General features: G+C 40.0%; 1 protein-coding gene and 1 long non-coding RNA gene across 3 annotated transcripts in view; one reads left to right on the top strand and one right to left on the bottom strand.

The window, feature by feature from the left end:
* Positions 1–9,014, bottom strand: part of LOC102232652 (small conductance calcium-activated potassium channel protein 2-like) — an 85,094-nt gene extending 76,080 nt beyond the window's left edge. Inside the window, exons 1-2 of one of the 2 annotated variants that reach the window (XM_023331110.1) lie at positions 8,457–9,014; positions 6,722–7,842 (exon numbers count right to left, since the gene is read on the bottom strand). In XM_023331110.1, the coding sequence (XP_023186878.1) occupies positions 6,722–7,816 (1,095 nt within the window). In that variant the 5' untranslated portion in view covers positions 7,817–7,842; positions 8,457–9,014. The remainder of the gene's footprint in view (positions 1–6,721; positions 7,843–8,456) is intronic. The other variant, XM_005810284.2, reaches the window with a different exon arrangement.
* Positions 9,015–9,939: 925 nt separating this feature from the next.
* LOC111608066 lies at positions 9,940–23,512 on the top strand. The gene is made up of 5 exons (XR_002752517.1): positions 9,940–10,055; positions 10,125–10,235; positions 10,299–10,750; positions 12,777–12,856; positions 20,295–23,512. It is a non-coding gene; the product is annotated as an uncharacterized LOC111608066 (long non-coding RNA).
* The last annotated feature ends 127 nt before the right edge of the window (positions 23,513–23,639 follow it).

The following is a 23,639-nucleotide window of genomic DNA, read 5'->3' as shown; positions in this document are numbered from 1 at the left end:
GAGAATATAAAAGGCTTTGCGCTGCTCTTTCATCTTTCAGGCTTTGTAAGTGAAAAGTCACCATTTTGCCTGACAGCAAGTTCAATTATTCATGCTGCCTGCCGTACATGAGAACAGTTTTTTAACCTGCAACCAGAACTCATCGAGCGGATCTCATGTCTCAGTGCTCAGGCTTGAAGACAGCCGAAAGGAACGAAAAGGTAATGAAAGACAGAGGCCACAAAGCAGCAAGTTGGACACTGTGACTTCAGAATGTGCTGATGGAGTCGGAAAAACTGTTGATACACTCGCTTGCAACATTCGCAGTCACGAAGAACGTGTCTTCCAAAGTTAACCTCGCTCGCTTTATCCATCCAAATATTCGCTCTGCAAAATCCAGCCCACCCCACTCGGTTCCAGTCTTATTCTTCGTCTCTATTTTTGGGAGCAAAATCGAGCAGCTGGACCTCCTGAAGAGAGCTCTGAGAGATATGTACACACTGGCAGGAGACTGTACACGGACACTGTTATCAGAATATGCTGTATGTACAGGTGCAACTCAGCGCATCAAACTATCATCCACAAGTTATTATTTAATAACTCAATTACAAAGTTGAATCTCGTACATTAGATAGTAGTATTTTTAAATTATTATTATTAGTAGTAGTAGTAGCAGTAATGACTTACAGCCAAAAGCAACCCAATATTCAGTTTTCAGAAAGCCTGAATATTATGTAAGACCAACAACAAAAACATTTTTTAAAAAAAAAGCTATGATATGGCAAACAATCATGGGGGAAACTACAGACAGTAGTCAAGCAAATAGTCATTGACATTCTCCACAAGGAGGGAATGAAGCTACCAGACTTCATTGTAAAGAAGCTGAATGTTTACAGAGTGCTGTATGCAAGCATGTTAGCATAAAGTTAAGAGGAAGGAAAAAATGTGGCTAAAAAAATCCAAGTCTAACAAAATAAAAAATAGAGCACTCCATTCTGTCTACTGCCAACGAATTGATTTCAATTTCCAGCTGGATTTCTGCCTATACTACCAATGGTACCAATACATGCTGACCATAGTGTTATTGTGCTGAATTCACCAGCAAAGTATTAAGAGGAAAATGAGAAAAATGGGCTTCCTGAGAACCTCAGCAGAGCCACAGCCTCAAGCGCTGCATTCATATAATGTACAATACATGATAAGCTGATATTTGTTGTATTAAAAATACTCAATGATTGTTGTAGAGATTAGAATTTGCAGAAATAAAAGCTTTAAACATATCACTGTGTAAAATAAACATGTGGAACATATGAATTTCACTTAGTAATTAAATACTGAATCAAAATAAATCTTTTGACTGAGATTTCTAGTTCACTTAGATGGACCTGAAGGGGTTGTTGCGATGAAACCGGTTACTAGTGATTATACTTTTCCACACCACCTCAAGAAGTAAATATAAAACACGAAATGCAGCCCAAATACAATCAAATAAAATCAGCAACAATTGTGAGTTCATGTATCTGGGGGTGGACAGACCTTGTGTGGGTGAGTGATTTTCAGAGATCAATATAAGAAATCATTCAAAGCTTCCACCCTCAGACGGGTTTCAGCTGAACGAACGAACGTCTCTCTACCTTTCTCTGGGCTCCCTTCCCATTCGTCTCTCTTTCCCATCTCGCTTTCATCCCATGATTGCTATCCATTTTTTCACCACAACAACCGGTGGGGCTCTGTCCTTCTCAGATATCTAAGTGAGTGTTTGAGCTGTTTGATGGTCCTCCAGTATCTGCTGGACTGAAACCAAATCAAACTAAAACTAATTGCCAGAACACATTTAGATGTCTGGGTGCTATCCTGGAGAAAGCTTTCCTGAAAAGTTTGAGGGTTTTTTAATCCTGCTTTCCTTGAACTCCACTCCTAACAAGAGTGATTATAGATTATTCATTAAGGTGACGGAGCTGGCATTACCCTGCTCAAACACATGGGATCTCCATTCATTTGTTTTGATAGACAATATTGCCAGTTTAAGATGGGCCGCATTGATTGTAGCTTAAGAACCTAAATCAGGCTTTTCATTATCGCCTTTCCTTTCTTCCATCCTTCCACAGACTTTCATTCTCACTCAGCCGCTTCTCTCTTCCGATCACACTCCCCCAGTTTGACGCCCACTGCGAGAGCAGGGAAGCAGAGGGAGTAAGAAAGTAAAGCGAAGAAGAGGAAGAAAAAAAGAATAATGAAAGAAATACAGGAATAAAAGGAAGCCCAGATAAAGAAACGGACAGGGATTTCAAAATAAAAAAGAGGGGACAGATGGAGGAAGACGACATGAAAGTGCCGGCCGTCTCCTCTGAGAAGGACGACTGTCGGACGGGCAGCGAGGAGAAAAAGACAAAGAACTAAAAGACAAATTCAGGCAAATACATTTTCATTAATAGGAAGAGACTGCTTTTGAAACGATGATTTTAATACAGCAGTGAGGAGAAGAAAAGAGAGAAAGTTGGCAGCACAGAGCAGGAAAATCCCATCCCAGAGTGACCAGTACGATAAATCGGAGGCCACACACTTTGAGAAAGGGACGCAAAGCACGCCTAGCATCTAACCGGCTACCTGTAAATCAGAGTGCCACCAAATATTTTACATGATCCATGATCCTTCTGTGACAAGCTGTGGAAGTAATGTTTCTGCCTCATTAGATAAAGAGAACCAGCCCTCTGTGATGTGTCAGAGCAGAAAAGAAGGATGGGATGAGGGCAGGGATATCAGGAAGGTGAGCACAAGACACTGTGAGGCTAACTAACACACATACACACCCAAAATAAACACACAAAAACAGCCAGGGGCCAGTTCAGCTTATTACACTGGCCATTACACAGACAAATGAGATCCTGGCCTCCTACTGATAATCTGCCCTGCATGTCCTTTGTGTCGTTGCATCACATCACCCAGAAGCAGCTACTGTCAAGCTTGGTCGTTACAGTGCACAACGTTCCTCCAACATGTGTGTACAGAGCTGGTCTGACTGTGTGAAGAGTTACTAGAAGCTACAAAAGTGGTAAATATGGCTGCTCACTAGGGTGTGTTAAATTGGCACTGTATTTTTCTTGTCAAACTGAAGTGTGTCCAGCAAAGTGCAATTCAGTCGCTGTGAGCTTGTGATTTTGTCTGGTCAGGTTAAGTCTAAACTAATATTCTGGGCTCTGGATATCAAGGTGAGTGCTTTAAATTGAACACCCCCTGCTTATCAAACACAAAAATTAAAGTAATTTGTATTTGGTAGATTTTTTTTTGTTGTAATAATGATTTTGACAATGAATCTTAAGGTGTTGGAAAGCTTGTTGACTGCTTACAATTGTAAGTTGAGTTGAGAATAAGGACTGCACTCATGCAACCATTGCAATTCCACATCATCACAAGCTGGGAACTAATGCATCATCCAAAAATAACAACAGTTCCCCCAACACTGCAGGGTTTATCAAACACAACATCCACAATTTGGAAGAGGAGAAGACGGAGTGACCTGTTGCAATCTTGACCTCAACACCACTAAATATTTGTGGGAGCATGCTGTCTTTATGCCAGAGTGACAGATAAAGCCACAGTGGCAAACTTGCAGCAAATGCTGCTCACGGAATGGAATGCCATTCCACAACAGTGTGTGACCGAGCCATTGACGAGCATGAGGAGGGACATGCCACTACTTAGATTTGGTAAACGAATAAACTGAAATATGTATTTTTTCTTTACATTTCAATCATCCAAACCAATAAACAACACCAAGAATGAGCAGAATACGCTGTTTCGCATTAGCAGAGAGGCTACTCAACCCAACTCAACTCAGCTGCTCAACCCACAACATTACAATTATCATTTAAAGAGGAATAAACTTACTTTTTAGAAGTATAAGATTCACTTCCAAGATTTCCTGAATTTTGTCTTGAGTTTATTTTTGAGACTCCTTATTTGAAGTATGAAGGAAAGCAGTTCTTGTTGACCCAGTGAGCTAATGAAGAACACTTATCGAGCTACACTGATTACAGATTTGTGAAGCCTTTGCTCCATTTGTGAAGACAGAAAATTGAGCATACTTAATTTCTTAAAAAATGTGGCTAAAAGCCTCATCTTGTCAGCTAAATGTGTCTTTTTAACTTGACTGTTGACCCATTAAGATGAGGGTAACCTGGATGGTGACTTTCTTTACAAGACCCAAGAGCTCCAGCTCAGTTCACCCATTTGCCAATTCACACCTCCAGTTATACTAAGACTTTATAATTATTATTTGTCTAATTTTACTTTTATTTAATGCCTTTGAAATAACTATACTGACTAAACGGTACCATATTATTCCAGTTCATTTGTTTAGCTATTTAAGTATTTTAGATGCATTGCAGACACAAGTAATCATATCAATTCTCAAATGTCCTATAAAACATGTCTTGCACCCTACTTTAAATGGCAGATATCACATTTTTCCACTGAAAAGATGAATATGAAATGACCAAAACTCAAAAAGTTCAAAGTATTGAAATGACAAAATTGCATCACAGGTTACTTACAATATAAAAGGAAAATAGATAAAAACAATACACAGCACAAGAAAAGTTAACATAAGAGATTCTTAACAGACCTTGGCAAATGCAACTACAAACATGATATGGTAGTTCAGAGGAATATTTCCAGGGTTGATTCTCACTTTAAAGAAGTATTTAAAATGTTTTGTATCATGCTTCTAGAAAGCAAAATATATAGGAAGGCACTTAAAAGGAAACCACATTTTCAGCATATCAGCTGTTCATAAAGAATCTGGGCTTCGGCAGGTTTTAAGTATTTTATTCTTCACCACTTCATATTTCTGCAGTTTTGGTGGTTTTGTACCAGATTTTTTTTTTCAGATACAAACAGGAGCCATCTGCCACAAAATATTAATTCATACCGGCGTTGGGAACAATTTGTCAAATTGGCAAAGCAGTGAATTAACTCGGAGCTGGTTTTAGCAGATACCAGGAAGGCTGACTGCATTACAGCAAAGCTGCTGTGTTCTATGTCTACTGCGCCTTAGACCTCTGTCTGTTAAGAAACAAGCTGGGTTTGGGCATTTCTGTAACCTTTAAGAAATCTAAGAGTTGAGCGTAGGGTCTACGTCCTCTAAGGAAAACATATGTTGGACTTTTCCACCTAGAACGTTCTTAACTAGAACCTCTTCTTAATCTTTATGTTTGGCATTTCCAACACCTGAGAGTCAAGTGGGAGCCAAACCATTATAAATATCTCATTTGTTATTTCTCTGATCCTCCCTTTGCTTCATTCTTTGTTGTTATAAATTAGTGTAGTCCATTGAGGTAATTTAAACAAATGAATATATTATTATTCCTGCAATAAGCAGTACTTCATTCTTCATCAATCCTGATGCTGATCTCTCGTCTGAACCATGGGCTGAAAAATGGAAGCTAAACTTTTATAGCATCATTTATTCACCAACTGGATATATTAAAAGACCCACAGTGGTATAAGACTGAGTCGGAAATTTAAATTATGGACTCAGTGTAAATACAGGTGATTTCAAAAGAAACTGCTGCACGATAAGTAATGGTCATCTTTTCTTATTCTGATGCTAATCCAAGATTCAGCAAAATGTTTTCAGGGTTTTGAGTTTTTAAATTTGATTGTTAAAAAACTAAACAGAGAGGAATTTAGCTTTGCTAAGCAGGGAACTGGGATGGTTAAGGATTTTCGGGACTTGAGCCAGGGTTTATCTGTGGAAAAACAAAGAACTGGTGCTTAGTAAGCACTTGTACCAGTTAAGCACTGGAACCAGTTTGATGGGAAAGGCCCCATAGAGACTGTTGTTTGCACGAAGTGCTGACATAAAATGCTACAGTCCATTTACAATAACAAATCAAAGTCATTTTGTCTTTATTTTAAATGAATGAAACTCTGTTTTCACGCACTGTTTTTCTACACATACAGTGTGACACTGTCTCTGCTCCTAACATTAACAGTGAATGAGCTCTTATGGAAGAAAGACTAGAAAAGAAGGTAAGCTGTTATAATAGTCTTCAAACATAAATTGTAATTGGCTAAAACTAGCATCAGTGCATTTTTGTAAGATACACTATATTTTTAAAAGCAAATATTAGAGGAACTTTTTATCTTATCATGCTGGCTGACGCTATATTTATGTAAAATTCATATAATTTTACTGCAAGAGCTTATAATTTATTCGTGTATAAATACTTCCTTTTAGTCTTAGAAAAATATGACAAAAATTCATGTTGTGTCTAAAAATTTGTGTTAAGGAGCACAGCCAATATGCACAATTTTGTTAGCATTGTAGACAATATTTGGCTTGAAAATGTTGGAGGTAAAAAGTCTACTGTCTGGTGCCCTGACACTTATCACCAGACATTCAACAACTGCTAATCATTTCTTTTTTAAAATAAATTAAAAACGTAACAGTACACAAAAAATTATGCTCACTTATCAGTCATCTCATGAGACAATTGTTGCTGATTTTGAATAAATAACTTATCTGGTTTTCAATTTCTTAGCGATCATGTTCACTCACTTATTTGAAGGAAAGAATACCAATCATACCAGCCCACAAAGTAAACCTTTTTGGTATTACTTTCTAATATTTTGCTGCTATGTAATGTGTGTAACATACCCTTTTTATATTAAATTCCTCATGTAATCAGCAGTAACCTGTCTGACATTTCATCATCATGTGAAGATACATCATACTCACCTTGTTGTACACTCCCCACGACAGCTCAGTCTCAATCACCATGACCACGATGCCAAACATCCCGAAGATGAGGGCGTAGTCGCTCAGCCTCTTCCTCTTCTCGAATAGCGCCCTGCGATGCCCCAACTTATAGCCAATGTTTTGGTTCTTTCGTTTTGGGGCCTTGGAGGTGCTGCCTCTGGCCCCACTGCCCGTTGCCCCGACCCCTCCCTGCCTGCTGCCCCGCTCAGACTGCCCCCGCCTACTCTCCACCAGTGCGTGGTTCTGGTGGTAGATGGACATTTGGTTGGATGTGGAGTCAGTGATGTCATACCCTCGTCTGGGGTACGGTGAGTCTTCTTTGGACGAGATCACAATCTCTGGGGGGCTCTGGATAGGGGGTTGGTGAGTAGATGACTGGGTTTCTGAGTAAGTGGGAGGGGCGTCTCGCTGTCTGTCATGTCCGCCAGTCGCCGTTGCCCCAGCAACAGCCAAAACCCCACCCTCTTTGGTTTCGCTGCTGCTGTCCGATTCTATGAGGTTTCTCCTGGAGGCGCTCAGGCGGCTCAGGGGCTTCATGACCCCACCTGTGTACTTACAGGAACTCATGGCAATCTCCGTGAAGGGGTTACTGTCCCTGCGGTGGACAAGTGGACTGGCCTGTCTGTGTTTGCTGCCCCTGTCCCTCTCCCTGTCACGCTCTCTGTCCCTGTCCCGCTCCATGGAGGGCGAGTGGGAGGAGTAAAAGAGGGCATTATAGACTGGGGAGTTGTCTCCACTCAGGCTGTGCTGGGAACCCAGGCAGGACGAAAGTGGGGTACTGGTGGGGTGCAGGGCATTGGGAATGGGCGGAGGCAGAGGCTGGGCTCCGGAGGAGGACAGAGGTAACTTAGGGAGGGGCGCCGGAGGCAAGTTGGGTGTGGCGGAGGACGGCGATGGGGTGCTGCCATTCAGGCGATCGATACTTGAAGCTCCTGTATGGTTGGAGTGGTTCGATCCTGGCTGGTTGCCAGCCGTGGAGGGATGGGATATGCTGCCCAGAGGAAGGAGGAAGCGCTGGTCCTCATCCTCGCTCCCTCCTAGCAGAGCCATGCTCAGAGAAGGGGGAGGCTCCATAGTCAGAGCTGTGGCCAAGCACCTGACTACAGTTTAACACACAGAGGGGGAAAGAAACACAAACAGATGATGATTACTCACTTTTTTTCTTCATGCAACACAACAGAGCAACAGACAAACATGAACGGGAAGGACTGAGATCAAAACGAATGAGGAGCAAGTCTCCAAATGTTGGGTGTGTGTGACAAAAAGGGCCAATAGAGTGCAGTGAGGCTGTCATAATTTGGAGGAAATGTTATTCCTTTAGTCACATTTGAGTCAGCTGCCCAGCCAGCCACTCTCTCAACCCTCAGTCCCTCTGATTCCCGGTGTCTCCTTGTTCTCTCACATCCCACAGCTCGCCCAGAAATCTCTCCCATAAAATGTCATCTGTGTTACACTGATGTTGTCAGTCAGGGGGGAGGGAGGGAATCCTCTGGCTTTACCCCCATAAAAATCAGATCAGGCTTAGAGACTCTGAGAATAACAATTTCACATCTGTCAATTTGCCTTTGCAGGAGAAGCGTGGCTGCAACAAAGGCTGTGTTAACCATAAGTTGGCTGCGATCAGCTGCCGGCGACTGATCAAAATGCAATAACCTACTTTCAGTATGATATAACCAGATACCTTCACTACCCCTCCCGACGGTTCCCCCCTTACCTACCTCCGACCTCTTCTCCCACGATCCTTGCCCCCCAGGTTAGGTGCGTTCAATCACTGGCTGGTTGAAAAACAGGACCACCACACTTTTTCTTTCTCATGTTGTCAGAGCCATCCCCCTGGTCTTTTTCTCCGCTTCGTCTCCTCTCAGCCCCTCCACAGGTCCTCGTCTCACCAAAAGAAAAGACAAAATTTGCTCGTCGCTTCTTCGCAGAATGAATGAATGTCTCTCCCTCCTCCTCCTTACTTTGAATGTTCAGTTTGTTTCCCCTAAAACGATCATCGCGTATGTCTCGACGGTACACATTTCTAACCCGCTTCAGGGAGAAGATGATGGGGAGGAATAATCCACTGGTGACTGGATTAAAATCGGGCCAACCTGTGGCTGCGCGTCAATAAAATGTGCAAAACGGAGAGAAACAGAAAGGGGGGAGAAACTCGCCTGGGTGTGATTTAACAATCCAAAGATGAGCAGCAAAGTCTGTGATTAAATATGTGACAACAGCGACTATAACACTCAATCCCCAGCTCCCCGTCTCTCCGTCTCTGTCTCTCACTCTCTCCTCCAACTTCTCTGCGTCCTTTCTCCGCCTCCAGAACCGCCGCTCCTTCCTCATTGGACGCTGAAGCGAGCGCAGAAAACAGGTGGCAGGATATGCGCGCGATGTGGCCGCCGAACGGATGTTTAATTTATTGTACCCTGGTTATTTCCGAGTAATTATTATTTTTATTGCAACCCCAAAAAACATTACCCATATGGCGATGTGGCATTTGGTGCCGCTGAGACCACATTATAGGCGAGAACCACGCTTTTGGTTGCGTATAACACCTGTGTATATATAAACACGTCTCTGCCTGTTTCTCAAGGCAGAGAAACAGTGTATTATTTTCTAGTGTAGTTTGTTCAATACATTTTTTTAGGGGGGGGGGGGGTAGTTTTCCCTTAAAAAAATTTTTTTTCAAGAATAATGGGACAGAAAATAAAATTTTTCCTATTAGTCTTATAGAAAGACATAATGAAATTCTGCCATGATTTCATGCTAGTTTAAATCAGTCAACATTTGGCAGTTTTCAGATCTCAGATGCCAACTTATAACGATTCTTGCCTGTTAGCTGGAACTCAACATCTCTCCCTGTAGGAGGTGGGCCCACTTCTAGGTGACCTCCTGCTGCCCTTTGAAGTAGAGACTCTGACAGGCCGGGCTCCAGGAGAGAGCCCAAAAACATTCAGATGAGATTCTAGAGCCCTCATAAGAGGCCATAGTTCACAAAGGGGAAAATTTTAAGTGCTAGTTTCTGTGCGGGAGACAGTATTTTCCTCAAACAGAGACGTGACTCTGGTAAATGTAACTATTACTCCTCTCCTCTGTTTACGAGTGATGATACTTGGAGCAGGAGATAAATAGACTCAAGATTTCATTGTCTTCTTCTGTATGTGGCAGGAAGAGGTGGAGGCTGCACCTGCTGGCAGGGTGATTGCAAGCGGGCCAATAGCGCCAGAGGGCGCTCAGTATAAAAGTAGAGGTGAGCTCCAGTCTGACGTTGTTTGCTGTTGACACACCACGCTTCCGTGTTGAGCTGTCTGTGCGCTGAGTACAGGTGAGGTTGACTGCCTGCGTATTTACAGCTGCTTATACATCGTAGTCATGTAGAGCCTTTTATCAGCAGGAACGGACGGGCGTATTTACCTCCACATTGTGGGTGAGGTGGTTCCTGCAAAAACAGTGCCAACATTTGAGCGTTCCCATTTGGGTGCAAGTGTGGAGAGCTTGCTAATTGGTAGGTGGAATGAGTGACAAATCTTGTTTTTATTCCTTTATTTTAAACTGTTTTATTATTTAGGAATCTCGACTGTCACACAACGCTGCTGCTTTGCCTGCACTAAGTCACTGCTTACTTAGCGGTTGCGAGAGGGAGACCGGCGGCCTGGGACACGCCCCCCCACCCCCTCTTCCAAAATCGAAACAAGGAGCGGCTGATCGCATTCATTTCGGATTGGATTGGACTGGGTTGCTCATTTTGCTGTGCCGTCGAGCATAGGGATTTTATGGGTTTATTTTGACATGTTTATTTCTTTTATTGCCTGTATTTTTAACCAATTGTCTTTTCTTATTTTTAGTTTCTAGACTGCCGGTGGTGCGCTCAGGCCCTGGATGCGGCGTCCCTTTTTGGTGTGACTGTAGTGATCAATACCAATAGGTGGAGGGAATTACAAGGAGTGAGTGACCTCACTGGTGGTTGTTTTGATTTCTTTGCTTTGGAGCCTACCATCCAGGACCTGGCTGTATCCACCGGTAAGCCTATTCGGATTTGTTTTGTGAATTTTCTTTTTGTTCAGATACAGGTATTTCTTTATTCTGTCATAATAAATTATTATTGTCTTGAGGCCTGTCTCGCTTTTTTGCAAAACCGGACCTGTGTCCCTTTAATAATTCCTGGGTGAAAACCCCGGGTGGCGTTGTTGGCAACAAACGACATTGTATCGTCCAAATCACGGAGCGCCACATGTAGTTTAGCCTTATTGGACTCCAGCACAGACCCACAAATCCATAAGCCACCGCATAGATATTTTCCTTTCTGGCATAGGATTAATTTTGGATCCCCTAAAAAGAGACAGGAAAACAGATGTTGGGATATCCCTCCTGGAACTGACTTCCCAATAACTGATGGACAGCTAGTGGATGGACAGGTGGAAGAAAGACATACAACAGAGAAAACAGAAGAATAAAAAAACTGGCTCTTGGAAAGTCATAAATGTATGCATTTATGGTTGCTTATACATGTGTTAGTGTTATATCTTTGATTTCCATTGTTTTTTATCATCTGTGTTTTAACATCAACCTGCCAAAGGGACGAGAAATAGAAATTTATCACTTGGCTATAGTCTTTAGTATGCATTGTCCCATTGTTAAAAATAAACTTGAAATTAAACTTGAAACTCAGACGCTTGTAAGAAAAACTAATTAAATTGGTCTATCCTTTCCAACTCTGCTAAGTTTTAATTACTCCAGACATGACTGCCAGACTTAATAAGTAAGTCATGAAAATATGATTATCTTTGAAAATTATTTAGTGCTATTTATTCAAGAGACAATTGGAAGGAAAAACATTCAGTCTTGATTAAATCACTGTTAGCTTTTGAGTAAACAAAAAGTACCAGCTTGGGGCGTGCTATGGTGGCGCAGGGGGTTAGCACGCCCCACGTTTGGAGGCCCTAGTCCTCGACGCGGACGTCGCGGGTTCGACTCCCGGTCCCGACGACCTTTACCATAGGCAGACGACCATGTCTTCCCCCCTCTCCTCACCCTCCTTCCTGTCTGCCTACTGTACAAAAAGACATACTAAAATACAAGCCACTAGCGCCGCAAAAACTCTTCGGAGAAAAAAATGGAAAAAAAAAGTACCAGCTTCACATTTGCAACTCCCAAACTTAAAGGTTTTACCCCCATTGGAGTGGATTTAACTGGAAGTGAGAACTAAAAGTAGATTCTACTTAAGGTCGCATACAAACGTGGTCTCTGCCTTGAGAAACAGTGTATTATTTTCTAGGGTAGTTTCTTCAATACAAGAAGTTCCCGGCGTCAGTTTCCTGTTGGGGTCTGTAATATGGAGCTCTCATCTTCTCTGTCGTTCCAGTTGCTCTTCATAATCCAAAAGCAATAATATTAAGATGATTGGTGAGTCTACCTTGATATAAGTCGTGATTATCTCTGTGCACATGTTGACCAGGGTTTGCCCTGCTGCTCTCCCACTGGCTGTTGGAGATAGGCACAACTCCCGGCGCCACCCTTAACAGGATTAGGCAGTTATAGAAAATGGATGAATGCATTTAATTCCCCTCATTAATCTCCCATTTGTATTATTATTATTAATATGACCTAAAGGCACAATCTATCTTATAACATTACTGATTTAATATAATCCTACATAATTACACTGCATTATCCAACCTAATCTGTTTCATTTCACATTATGCTTTTTTCTACATGCCTTATGCACCTTAATCGGATAAAGGTGGAGGGGGAGCAGATTAGACCGTTTCTATATAACAGGTCAACCTACTGTGCTGCACCCTTATTATGCAACTTGACACACATCAATAAAGATAATATCATGTGACGTTGAAGACAGGAATCCCACCAAATTGCAACGCCGTGGTTTTAGAAGCAATACCAATGTTGAATCCAGTCCTGGTGTTTCTTGGTGTTTTTTGTGTTTTTTTGTGGTGTTTTCTTTTTCTCTGAATCTGAAGTTGGATAATTTCATTTATTTGTTCCTCATGACTTCAAATAAGCATGGTAATCTGATGCATCTGCCCAGGGCACACTCGTGATGGGTCAGCGATGGAGAGAGGCTGGTTCAACAAGCTGGAAATTGTTGGAATCAAGGCCCAAGGAAAGGTCAGAGATCACAAGTGCAAGCCATCAGATCAAAGCTACTTGTTTATTTAGCCTGATTAGTGCAGACAATGTAAGGCTTGTGTTATGTAAGGTGATTCATATCTACTTTTTTTCTTGTTTTTTAATAAGCAATGAATGGATACACTGTATATATGGTGTAGGCAACCTCAATTGAATGTGGGTGAAAAAATGACAAAACAAATGTTTTTTTCCAATAAAATTTTCCTTAGATTACATCAGCTTGCACATATTTGAAGGGGAACCATTCAGTGGATTGATGAACCAACTGTGGTTGAAAAGATTATTATAGATGTCTAATAGTCTATATCTATGTATGTTGAGCAGACAAAGAAACATACAATACACTTATTTTTAGCTTTTTTCCATTAAGTATTTTTACGCATCAACTATTGTTTCTACACTCATTAAATCTATGATTTAAAATCTTAGATTTCAGCGGATCTGATAAACGAAATAACACTGATGGGGTGTGATTTCTCTTTTAATAGTAGTTATTAATTGACATTATCGAGACAACCTTCTTAGCAACACCAGCAGGTCTATGGGAAGCTGCTGCAGTAATCACGCACCCTGATGGTGATTCACATGAACATTTATGTCCTGTTCAGGTTAAATCAAAAAATGTTTTTGTAATGACTTATAAACTGCTACTTTTCTAACTTCCTTAACCAGCTACTTGTGCTGTAGTCACAATCAATAACACAGTAATATATGTTGTTGGCTTTAGAGTAACAACTGCACCAAAAGAAGATTGTTTTTGTATATTGACCGCATGACCCAATGTGAAGGAATTTGATCAATATTTGTACCTATTTTTTTCTCCCAGTTATCAACAATATGAGCGAGATGCCAACAAGTGGCAAAAGCAGCTAAAACAGCATAAAGTCAGTAAAGAACAGTGAACTTGTGTGGAGAAGATCATATGTGGGAGGCATCCAATAAAAGTATGTAGTTTAGAAAATTAACTTGCCCCCTCAAAAAGACACAACAAACAGTGTTTTATATTTTTCAGTTCATTTCATTTTGCTATGTGTGAAGTTTCTGTTGAATTCAGTCACCATGTCTTTCACTCCCACCTCTGTCCACTGATGTCGGTGGATGTGCTGCTTTTTCCATTTCTTCATACATTGATATTATCTAAAGAGGGCATTTCTGCTACATTTTCCAAATAAGGACATAGAAACATCAACTATTTAGTCATCTTAGCCATACAAAAAGCAAAAATAATAGATTGTGAAAAAATGAGTTCTTACACCCTAAGGAAGAAAAAATATAGAGATGAATATGAATGTGGAAGGTGTTCAGATCATGCATATTGCTGACATATTCCTCCAATCATCAGGTCATGTGTTAAGACAAAAACATCATCATGTAAAAGAAAAACATCTCTGGTATAATTCAGTGATCTGGCAGCAGGGTTGCTCAGGTGAGCAAAAGCAACCGAGATAGAGTTTGACAACACAATGAAGCGCAGTAAATGGAAAAAGGTGTGCCAGAAGCCCAGGGGGAGATTAGACCTGACAGAAAATAGAAATGGTGTCAGGGCGCACTGTATACTTTTCACAAGTCTTAATATTGTCAAGGCTAGTGGTCAGCAGCAGAGGATGGAGAGTCTGGAGCAGGAGGGGGAGAGAGGGTGACGGTGAGGAGAAATGATCGGCATTCTGGATGAAAAGGTTGGCGAACAGCGCTGCCCTGCAGCATATGCGCTGTGAGAAATATGAATGGGAGAAATAAGTGAAGAATAAAGTGAATAATAAAATCGAAAACAGGAATAATAAAGAGGGCTGGCAGTTGCTATGCCTACTACTCTGTAGTACACAAACCAGCTCTTGTTCCGGCTGCTCTATCTGTCTTTCTGATCTCCCTCTGAGTTTAAAGCCACATCGGAGCTATAGGAAATGACACTGTATAAATCACATCAGACTTCTTTATGAACCAGCGGTAGGTTGGTGCAGGTTGGTGGAGGAGGAAATGGAGAAAGAGCGCCAAGCAGGATAAAAGTTGTTTTAAAAAGAAAAAAGGAATGAGTCAAAAAGGCTCAAGAGAAGAAGTGTGATAAAATACAGGAAGGTCTTTTGAGAAAAGTGCAACCTTCAACAGCAAAAGCAGTGAATGAAGTTATTTTTCTATTTCTATTCAATAAAGCAACCATTACATTATAATAAAAACACACCTGGGAAGGGAAGGAATTTAGAAAAAAACTAAGTTTTGTAAAAACTACTTGAAACAATACGTATGAAAGTCCATGACACCCCACAAGGACATAAACACTGACACCGGATAGAAAGAATAAGCACTAAGGAGCAAGCAGCAAGGTGATCAGCCAGTTTTAGCAAAACCCATGATCACCAGTCATGAGGTCAATGATCTGGGAAAATTAAAGACATGGTCTGAAAAATAATCTTACTCACTATTCTAGCATCCATCAAACAAGACTGATCTTGGTCTGATTTAAATCAGAAAAAAAATTATCTGATTTGATGGGAGACAGTGAAAACCAGAAAGGCTAATGTCTTTCTATTCTGTGTGAAAATCTTTGGTTTCATCTCTGCCACACAATCATGGTGTGAATATTTTCAGCCTGTCCTAGTTTATTACATGGTTAAAAATGTCTCATCTGGGTCGGGAGAGGCATGTTCTGTTTTTGTGTGGTTTTGTTGTGAAAACATATTTTTTTGTCTTTTGAAAAATACAGCTCAGGAAAAAATTAAGAGACTCCACAGCACTGAACCTCATTGAAAACCTCCTGGTTTTTCCACCAAATATTGATTTCTGAACTCTTCCTGAGTTCATTTAGTATTGTTGTTTCTAAATGAATATGAACTTCTTTTCTTTGTATTATTTGAGGTCTGAAAACACTGCATCTTTTACATTATTTTGACCATTTCTCATTTTCTCTAAATAAATATTACATTTTTGCTTGTAATTTCAGAGACATGTTGTCAGTAGTTCATAGGATAAAAGAGCAATGTTCATTTTATTCAAACATTTACCTATAATATGTAAAATCAGAGAAAATGGTCATTTTAAGTGGTCTCTTAATTTTTTCCAGGGCCGTATATTTGATTAAAAACAAGTAAAAATAAATCAGAATCACTACTTGCATTTCATCTTCTGATATTTCCCTTCCTTTCTTTGTTTTACTCTTGTTTTTTTTTTCTTTTCCTTTCACTGCATGGTTTTATTATGTGATCTATTTACAACTTACAGCCAATGGATGCTCAGGTTTTACATCAACAAAGATCATTGATGAAGGATGAGTGATAAAGAAGATAAGGGATGAAAGTTGAAGGTATATGACAGAGGAGAAGGACAAGAGGGGGTGGAGGAGCTAGGAGTGAGAGAGTAGATAAGGGATGCAGGAGGTATGATGACAGGTTGGAGGAGGTAAAGATGAGGGCTGAAGGAGGTAAAGGAGGAACACTAAAAAAGATTAGGAAATAAGGGAGGAGTGATGAGATGAGGGATGAAAGTAGAAGATATGACAGAGAAGAAAGAGGGTTGAAGGAGGTATGAATGAGGAATAAAGGATACAATAGGAGGAACGAAATGGTCAGGAATGTAGAGGCGGTAGGGACAAGAAGAAATCGATAGGTAAGAAGGTATGAACAGCTGAGGGTGGGGTCTGGAGATTATGACAAATTATAAACTGACTGCTGGACAATTAGAGGTGTGACTGAGGCGTGGCCCTGCTCCCAAAACCAAACCAAACACATTAACTCCATCTCTTCACTGTCAGCAAAGTCAAATAACTTTTAAGCAGCGTCTTTCTTATTGGCATACACACTGAGGTTAAGCATGAAAGCCTGCCTTAACAATAAAGATGATAGCGAGCATTAAAGGTGGTCTGATGCTGAGTGAAGCTGGTGAGGGAAACTCACTCTGTGGTATTTGCTCTTAAGGCCTCAGTGTATCGGTGTAAAACAGCAGCTTCCATTAGCTAGCGGTCGCTTAAAGAGCAAGTTAGAAAGGTGAATGTAAAATATGATCTGTCTTAACCAAGGCAAACTCTACAGAGGCTCTCTGGGAGGCAAATAGAAAAATCCAGCCGTAGCCAAAAGTCACTGAAACAACACATGCTTTTTCTAAGAGGATCTGGCAGAGAACCGTTGTTCTCTGGGTGTAAATTCACAGGGGATAACTCGAGAACTGAGAACAGGTGAGACAGCAGCGAGGTAACAGACGGGGAGCTCAGGAGATGTGGGTGTGTGACAGGAAACACAATGAAACAGGGCAATCTAAACGCACCAGACGTATTTCAGCTCTTTTCATGAAAGAAAACATAAATAGACGCTGGCTACATTTAATTATACCCCTTTCTAAAAACACTTTGTTCCATGTTCCTTCTCTCCATGGAAATGTTGAATTGGGAGAAGATACAGATGTACTGGTGGGGCAGCATGTTTGACATGAATATAAAACTGTTGCAGAATCCCTATTTAAAATGATGTTTTGTGGTTGAAGTCTTCCAGACGCATCAGTTTTTACCCTAGAGAAACAGCAGTCCATTAATTACACATCTTAAACTAATGGCTAGCATAATGATTTAACAGAGTGTCATATTTTTCTTCAATAAATATGGTAAAAATCGAATCATATCTGTGAGGGTGAAATATTTTTCTATACAGATTCTGAAATACAGTATAATGTGAATGCTAATAAGGAATCTGATAATGATATTTAAAAATATACAAAACATACTACACAATATGACACAATTAAATGGACATTTTAAGCAGTAAGATTTTGATGATGAAACCTAGATTTAATTTAAACTTGCACAATATGTATGAAATATTTGTTACAAAAAGATAGATTACACAACATTGAAAACAGTGCAAACATTTTAAACCATTTCTCATTTTTTTATAGTAAATTGTCAAAAGTTTCTGGTCTTGACTGATTGGCATTTCTTTAGGTATGAAAGTTTATCTCTTTAATTTGGAGGAATTTTATGCCTCAATGATTCAATTAAATCAAGTATTGAATTAAAATGACCAGGACTTGGAGATAAATGGGGAAATAAATGAAAATGCAGAAAAAACATTCTTAGGCCTTGTACCTAGAATAACAAAATACTAACAAAGACCCTTTTCTAGAAATTCTCAAAACTGCCTGTTGCGTCCTAATGGTGCAAACTCTTTGGAATCAGAAAGTGGTATTTTCCTAAGTCCTTTGTCACGAATATAACAAAAAACACTCACTAAAGTAAGAGATTTCCATGTAGCCTGCAGCATATAATGTAGCTGCTGTGGATAAAAACATAGTGAGTCAAAGGCATAAACTATTTATTAACACTTTTGACAGTTTGCATCTCATTAAACCAGTCGCAGACATACTGTACAACTTCAATTTAGGAACACATTCCTTTATTGTTTGAGTGAACAAATTAAAGAGAAAAAGGCAACATTTAACATTAGGAGCACAACATTAAGCAAATCCTGACTTGCAACCAGAACATGCTCAAATCAGATAGGATGTCATTTGCAGGGCAGAAGTTGGACCTTTCAAGGTCTAAGTTAAAAAAATGAACCAGAACACTAATTCATGTTTGTACAGTCAGAGATCTCACACCAGCGCTCGACATACAAAACGTATCAAAAGTGTTTTTTTACATTCTGGCAGCTTTTTTGTCTCATTAAACCACATAGTAATGTGCAAAGTCATTTTGAGAACATGTAACTTTGTGTTTAAGCACATAAATTTTCAGACAAAGGTGTAAATAATTGCTACTAGTACTTAGTGTCACAATAATTAGGAAATCCCAGTAGGTTTCTAGCTTGCTAGTGTATCAAGCTCAGCTGAGGTGTATCATTCACAGAAGTGTAATTTTCAAGGCAAATTAAAGGCAGCATTGATGGAGAGCAGAAAATATAGAAAAGGGGTTTTCTTTCTATCTGTGTTCCATGATGACAGAATATGTACCTCAGCTGAACACTGGACCATTTAAATCCATGCCTGGAGCTTTCTCATTTGATTGTGCCGAATATGAGGCCATTTAAAACGAGCTTACAAAGATTAGGGCGCTGATGTTTGGGGTTGATATTCTACAAAAAGGAAGTCCAGAGGCAACAATTTGACACTTTTTCATATTCCTGTGATATACAAGCCCTTTCAGAGCCAATAATTAAGCACAATATTTTAAAGAAATAAAGTAGTGTGATGTTTTAAGAATAAGCAATATGAAAAGTCGTGTAGATTTAGAAACAAAAAACACAATGTCGGACGTTTGTTTTATTGAAAGAACAACTTACAATGTAGCTCATTTTTCGGGTCAAATTTCTTAAAAGTTTAATAAATGGAAGCCCCCAAGTCTGTGGTTGTATTTACTATGCCCTAAATTTCTTAGCAGAAATTTAATGGCCTGAGCGCTATCCTGTTAGCAAAATAGGGCTTTATAAAGTATGAGGTGCATGTGTGACAACTTGGCTTTTGAGAGTTTGAGAAAAGAAACATAGAATATGAATTTATTTTTACCTACTCAATGAATGTACCTAGATTTATGTAGTGTGAAATTACACTGTTGCAATAAAAGATCCGTTTATTTCGGTGCAAATAAGCATGAACCCAGTACAAGAACTAGTACCGCTGTGCTTCCAAGCTCTTAAATGTTAGTTTTACACATTTTGCAACACATTTTCAATTAAGAAGTGAATTTTACTCACATAAAATTTGAAAAATGTTTCATCTCAGTATGAGTTTCCCTCATTTCCTGAGGAGGAAAAATGAAACATAGGCAGATTTTTCTCTTTCACCAAACAATTACCGTTTAGTGACTGCATTTATGAAAAATGTCAGAGAACTGATGAGTAAGTGCATTGTTAAGCTCTCTGGCTCTTCCTAATAGACCACTGGCCAGGCCTCGCTCTATCAGACATGGCCTAATTGTTGGCCTACACTGCTCCCTTTGTATCCTAATGGCTCAGACTGTATGAGGGGCTGGGAAGCTATAGAGTCTGAGGCCGACTGCTGCACATGCAGATGGATTTCTGCTTGGCGAACAGCACTCCATCTGCCTGAGAGGACTAATCAAATCCAGAGAGCGGGAAGCTGCAGGGGGTGAAAGGTACAGAGGAGGAGGAGGAGGAGGTGGGGAGGAGAAGAGGGGGAGTAAATGGTGGAGCTTGCAGAAAGCTGTGGGTAATGCGTCTGCTCTCCTCTTTAAGCGGTGAGCAATCAGTGCAGAATATCTCGCCTCCAAACAACTGTGCCCTTTTAATGAAAAGAGCGACACACTTTTTTGGCACTCAAGCCCACACACACGCACACACACACATGCTCATACTCATACAAGCTTATTGACTCAGGTTTATTGGACTCTGCGTGTGTCTGAAATGCTATCAAACACAGAACCTAATAATAATCACAGTTTCACAGGCTCTCGTATCTGATGTATTGTCATTTTTGCTGTCAGGTTGCTAATATTTGGTGCTGGAAGGGTTCAGATGAAGACCAGAGTCAGCAGTGATGTGGCTGTGCTGATGGACTGGTTGTGAGTTTGGGTAAGCTGTCTGAAAATAAACGCCTATCAGTAGACTTATGACGCTGCTGGATTTCCTCTCATACAAACTGTTCCTGAAAATCCAACACGTGGGGAAGACTGGTCCCCCCTTGTGTGATAAACTGGTGGCTTTTTGGGCTGCATGTTAGGGCAGTCAGTGATTAGCTTGGATTTTCCCATAGAGCCTTATCAGTAGGCCAAGTAAAGGATGGAAATCTTGTTCCCAATCGCGCAAGCTTTCCTGATGATGCAGTTTTTCAAGAACAACCGCTTAAGTCATGACCTCATTGTCCAAGCAAGAATTCCTGCACTTGTAATTTATGAAATCCGGGTCTGGCTTGATGCTGTTAGATGCCATTAAGAGAGCTGAAGCACCATATCTGCTGCCTGTCCAGGTTTTTCAATACCTCCAGATGCTTTCAGCGCATATTTCGAAAAATGTATCTCTGCAAAGGCAGCAGTTACACTCGGAATGAAAAAAGTCAAAGGCAATTTCCCTGTTATTATGATTGTGGATAAATTACAGGAGGTGTACAGCTGAGAGGCAACATTTTGGAAGTTGTAAAATTTTCTCAGAAAGGCATGTTATTACCCAGGAGGTGTGCAAAATAACTGAAATACTAACAATAATAACGTAGAAGCAATCAAAGCAAAACAAAACAGAGAACATTTAAAATTTAAAGAGATTTAAAATAAAGTGTAAGTAATAAAATATTGATGAAAACTGAAAACAATGAATATAGCATAAATGTTATAAAACATAATTTCTCCTACTGTTTCTGTGACTTAACCCATTTAATCCCACCGGCAACAATTGCTGCCAGACATTTTTCCTAACTTCTGGAAGCTCTAGATCAGTGGTTCTTAACCTGGGTTCTGTCGAACCCCAGGGGTTCGATGAGTCGGTCTCAGTGGTTCGGCGGAGCCTCTGCCGCGGAGGTAAAGACACACTTGTTAAAAGTCGTGATGACACGTCCCACTTGGCCATCACTTGCTGCAGGGGATCACTTTACATTGCGTGGCCAATCGGTGCTGCGGGGAATTTAATGCACGCAGTGGTCAACGGCTGTGTATGTCGTGTGGTTTCTTTCTTAATATTTGAATCCATGCTAAATATGTCGAGCAAAAATTGTTCTAGAGTCTAGAGCAATTGTTTTGACTTTTGGCAGCAAATTGAAGTTTTAAAATAAAATAATAATGTGTCTACTCTAAGCAATATCAATTTCATGTATCTAGTGTGAAAGGTCACATGACCAGACCTCTTTACTTCCTGCCTGTGCCTCTCTTCATGTGCACATTGTTAGATATGAAGGCACGTTTTGATATGGGTGATATGACTCTTCATCCAAGATCCCACTGTGTCAGTGGGTGGCAAAAGTGCCCAAGAAAGACAAAAGATCTCAAAACAGATTTTCTATTTCCATATTTAGTCAGTCAAAACGTAGTGCCCCCATTTATGTGCTGCACAGTAAAAGCAAAGTAAACAAAAGAAACAAAAAACTTAGCTGCCCACCTGATGCTGAAGTTTTCTGATTCCAGATTCCAAATCATTGCTAAATTTAAACTTCACTTCTCCATTGTACAAACGACATCAGCAGTTAAAACTGCATCAGTGGAAATACATTTCTTCAACAACAAACTTGGAGATTTATGAAATCCTGTTTTAGTTTGTGCCCAAGTACTGAAAGTAAGTCCTAAATATGAAGCATGGAGCTCGGCGCCACTTAGAAAGCCTTCACCCAGAAGGCCTTCTGGGTAAAAGTTAGATTGGACACTAGACTGTGATTAAACTACTTCAGAGCTTATTCCTCACCCAATTTCAACTAAGAAACATCTTTAACATTTGCCAATTTAACAGGAAATCACTCATTCATTTTCTATGCTCATCTCTAGCAGTCAACAGGCAAGAGGTGGTCCTGCACTCCGAAGGGTCCTTCAGTGCAAGTTAAAGAGGCCACTTAACCTAGCCTGCAGGTCTTTGAGCATTTGGTAACCAGAGTATTTGGAGAGAACCCACAGATGTGCAGAGAGAACACGCAGACCCCACGCAAGAAGGAGCCAGCTGGGACCTGAACTCAGGATCTTTCTGCAGCAAGGCAACAGTGCAGCCACACAAACAGCCAGGAGTCTAGAAATGATTTCATCGCAGCTTTGACGTCATTATCCTTTAATACATTGTTATGCATAGTGGTTTGTGCATATTTTTGCAAGGACTTTAGTATTAAATAGAGGTGCAACATCTTGCGACACAAAATATCACAAAAAAGCTAAATATATTTTATTACAGTTAAGGATGTGTCTCACAAAGTGTCATCGAGTTGCTAATCATCAAGAACCAGAAATATTAAAGTGAGTGCTTTAAGCTCCCGTTTCCAATTTTGGGATTTATTTTGACGTCAGACAGGAACATCCCAATTTTTTAGAGGTCTGATGCCATGCTCCACTCAGACTTACACTCACTGGCCAGTCTTTCAGTTTTGTATAGTTTTTTTTTTTTTACTCATAATTCCTGCCCTAAACATTAATGTTCCTTCATTTCACAGCTCTCCACTATTTCTTGATCCCTTACTTTTCTTTTAAATCTGCAAATCAGTGACGTGGATTTGGAGTTATCACAAATCATTTGGACTTCACCTCTCACCTGATTTGTAACACTAAACAACAGCAAATCTACATGTTTTTTTTACCTCCAAATGTATTGTTGTTGACGCTGCTGAACGATGGCTACAGTTGTTATGATGAAGAGAACAAGGTCACATGACAGATTTGTGGCATCTTTAATTGTGCTGCTGGCGGGGACTCAAGGCTGTTTGACAAAAGGAACGCTGCACCAAGTCACCCCTGATTGAAAAGGCAAATGACTAAGATGAAATTATGCAACATTTACTTATACTGAGGATGCACTGAGTCACAAAGCTGTCTTACAATAAAATGCTGTAATACAAGATTCAATAGAAATTTTAATGAGCTTAGGGATGAAAATTATATCAAGGAAAAAACGTATTTAAAATAATTGCATTTTTAGCATAAAACAGACTGTTAATACAACAAACTGGAAGTAAGCTTTATTGAAAGTTCATTTATATCAGGAATTCATATCAAAGAGTTAAAAATATATGGACTTATTACATCCTGAGAAGTTTTTAAAAGTGTTTCTGTTAATTTAGATGATTGTGTCATCAAAATGAACCGAAATAAAAACAAGAAATGTATCACAAAACAAGAGTTTTCCTTTTTTTAAATCAAATTATTGAAAAA

The sequence above is a fragment of the Xiphophorus maculatus genome, chromosome 3 (genome assembly GCF_002775205.1).
Source record: "Xiphophorus maculatus strain JP 163 A chromosome 3, X_maculatus-5.0-male, whole genome shotgun sequence".
Taxonomy (NCBI): Eukaryota; Metazoa; Chordata; class Actinopteri; order Cyprinodontiformes; family Poeciliidae; genus Xiphophorus; species Xiphophorus maculatus.
This window is presented reverse-complemented; position numbering and strand designations above follow the sequence as displayed.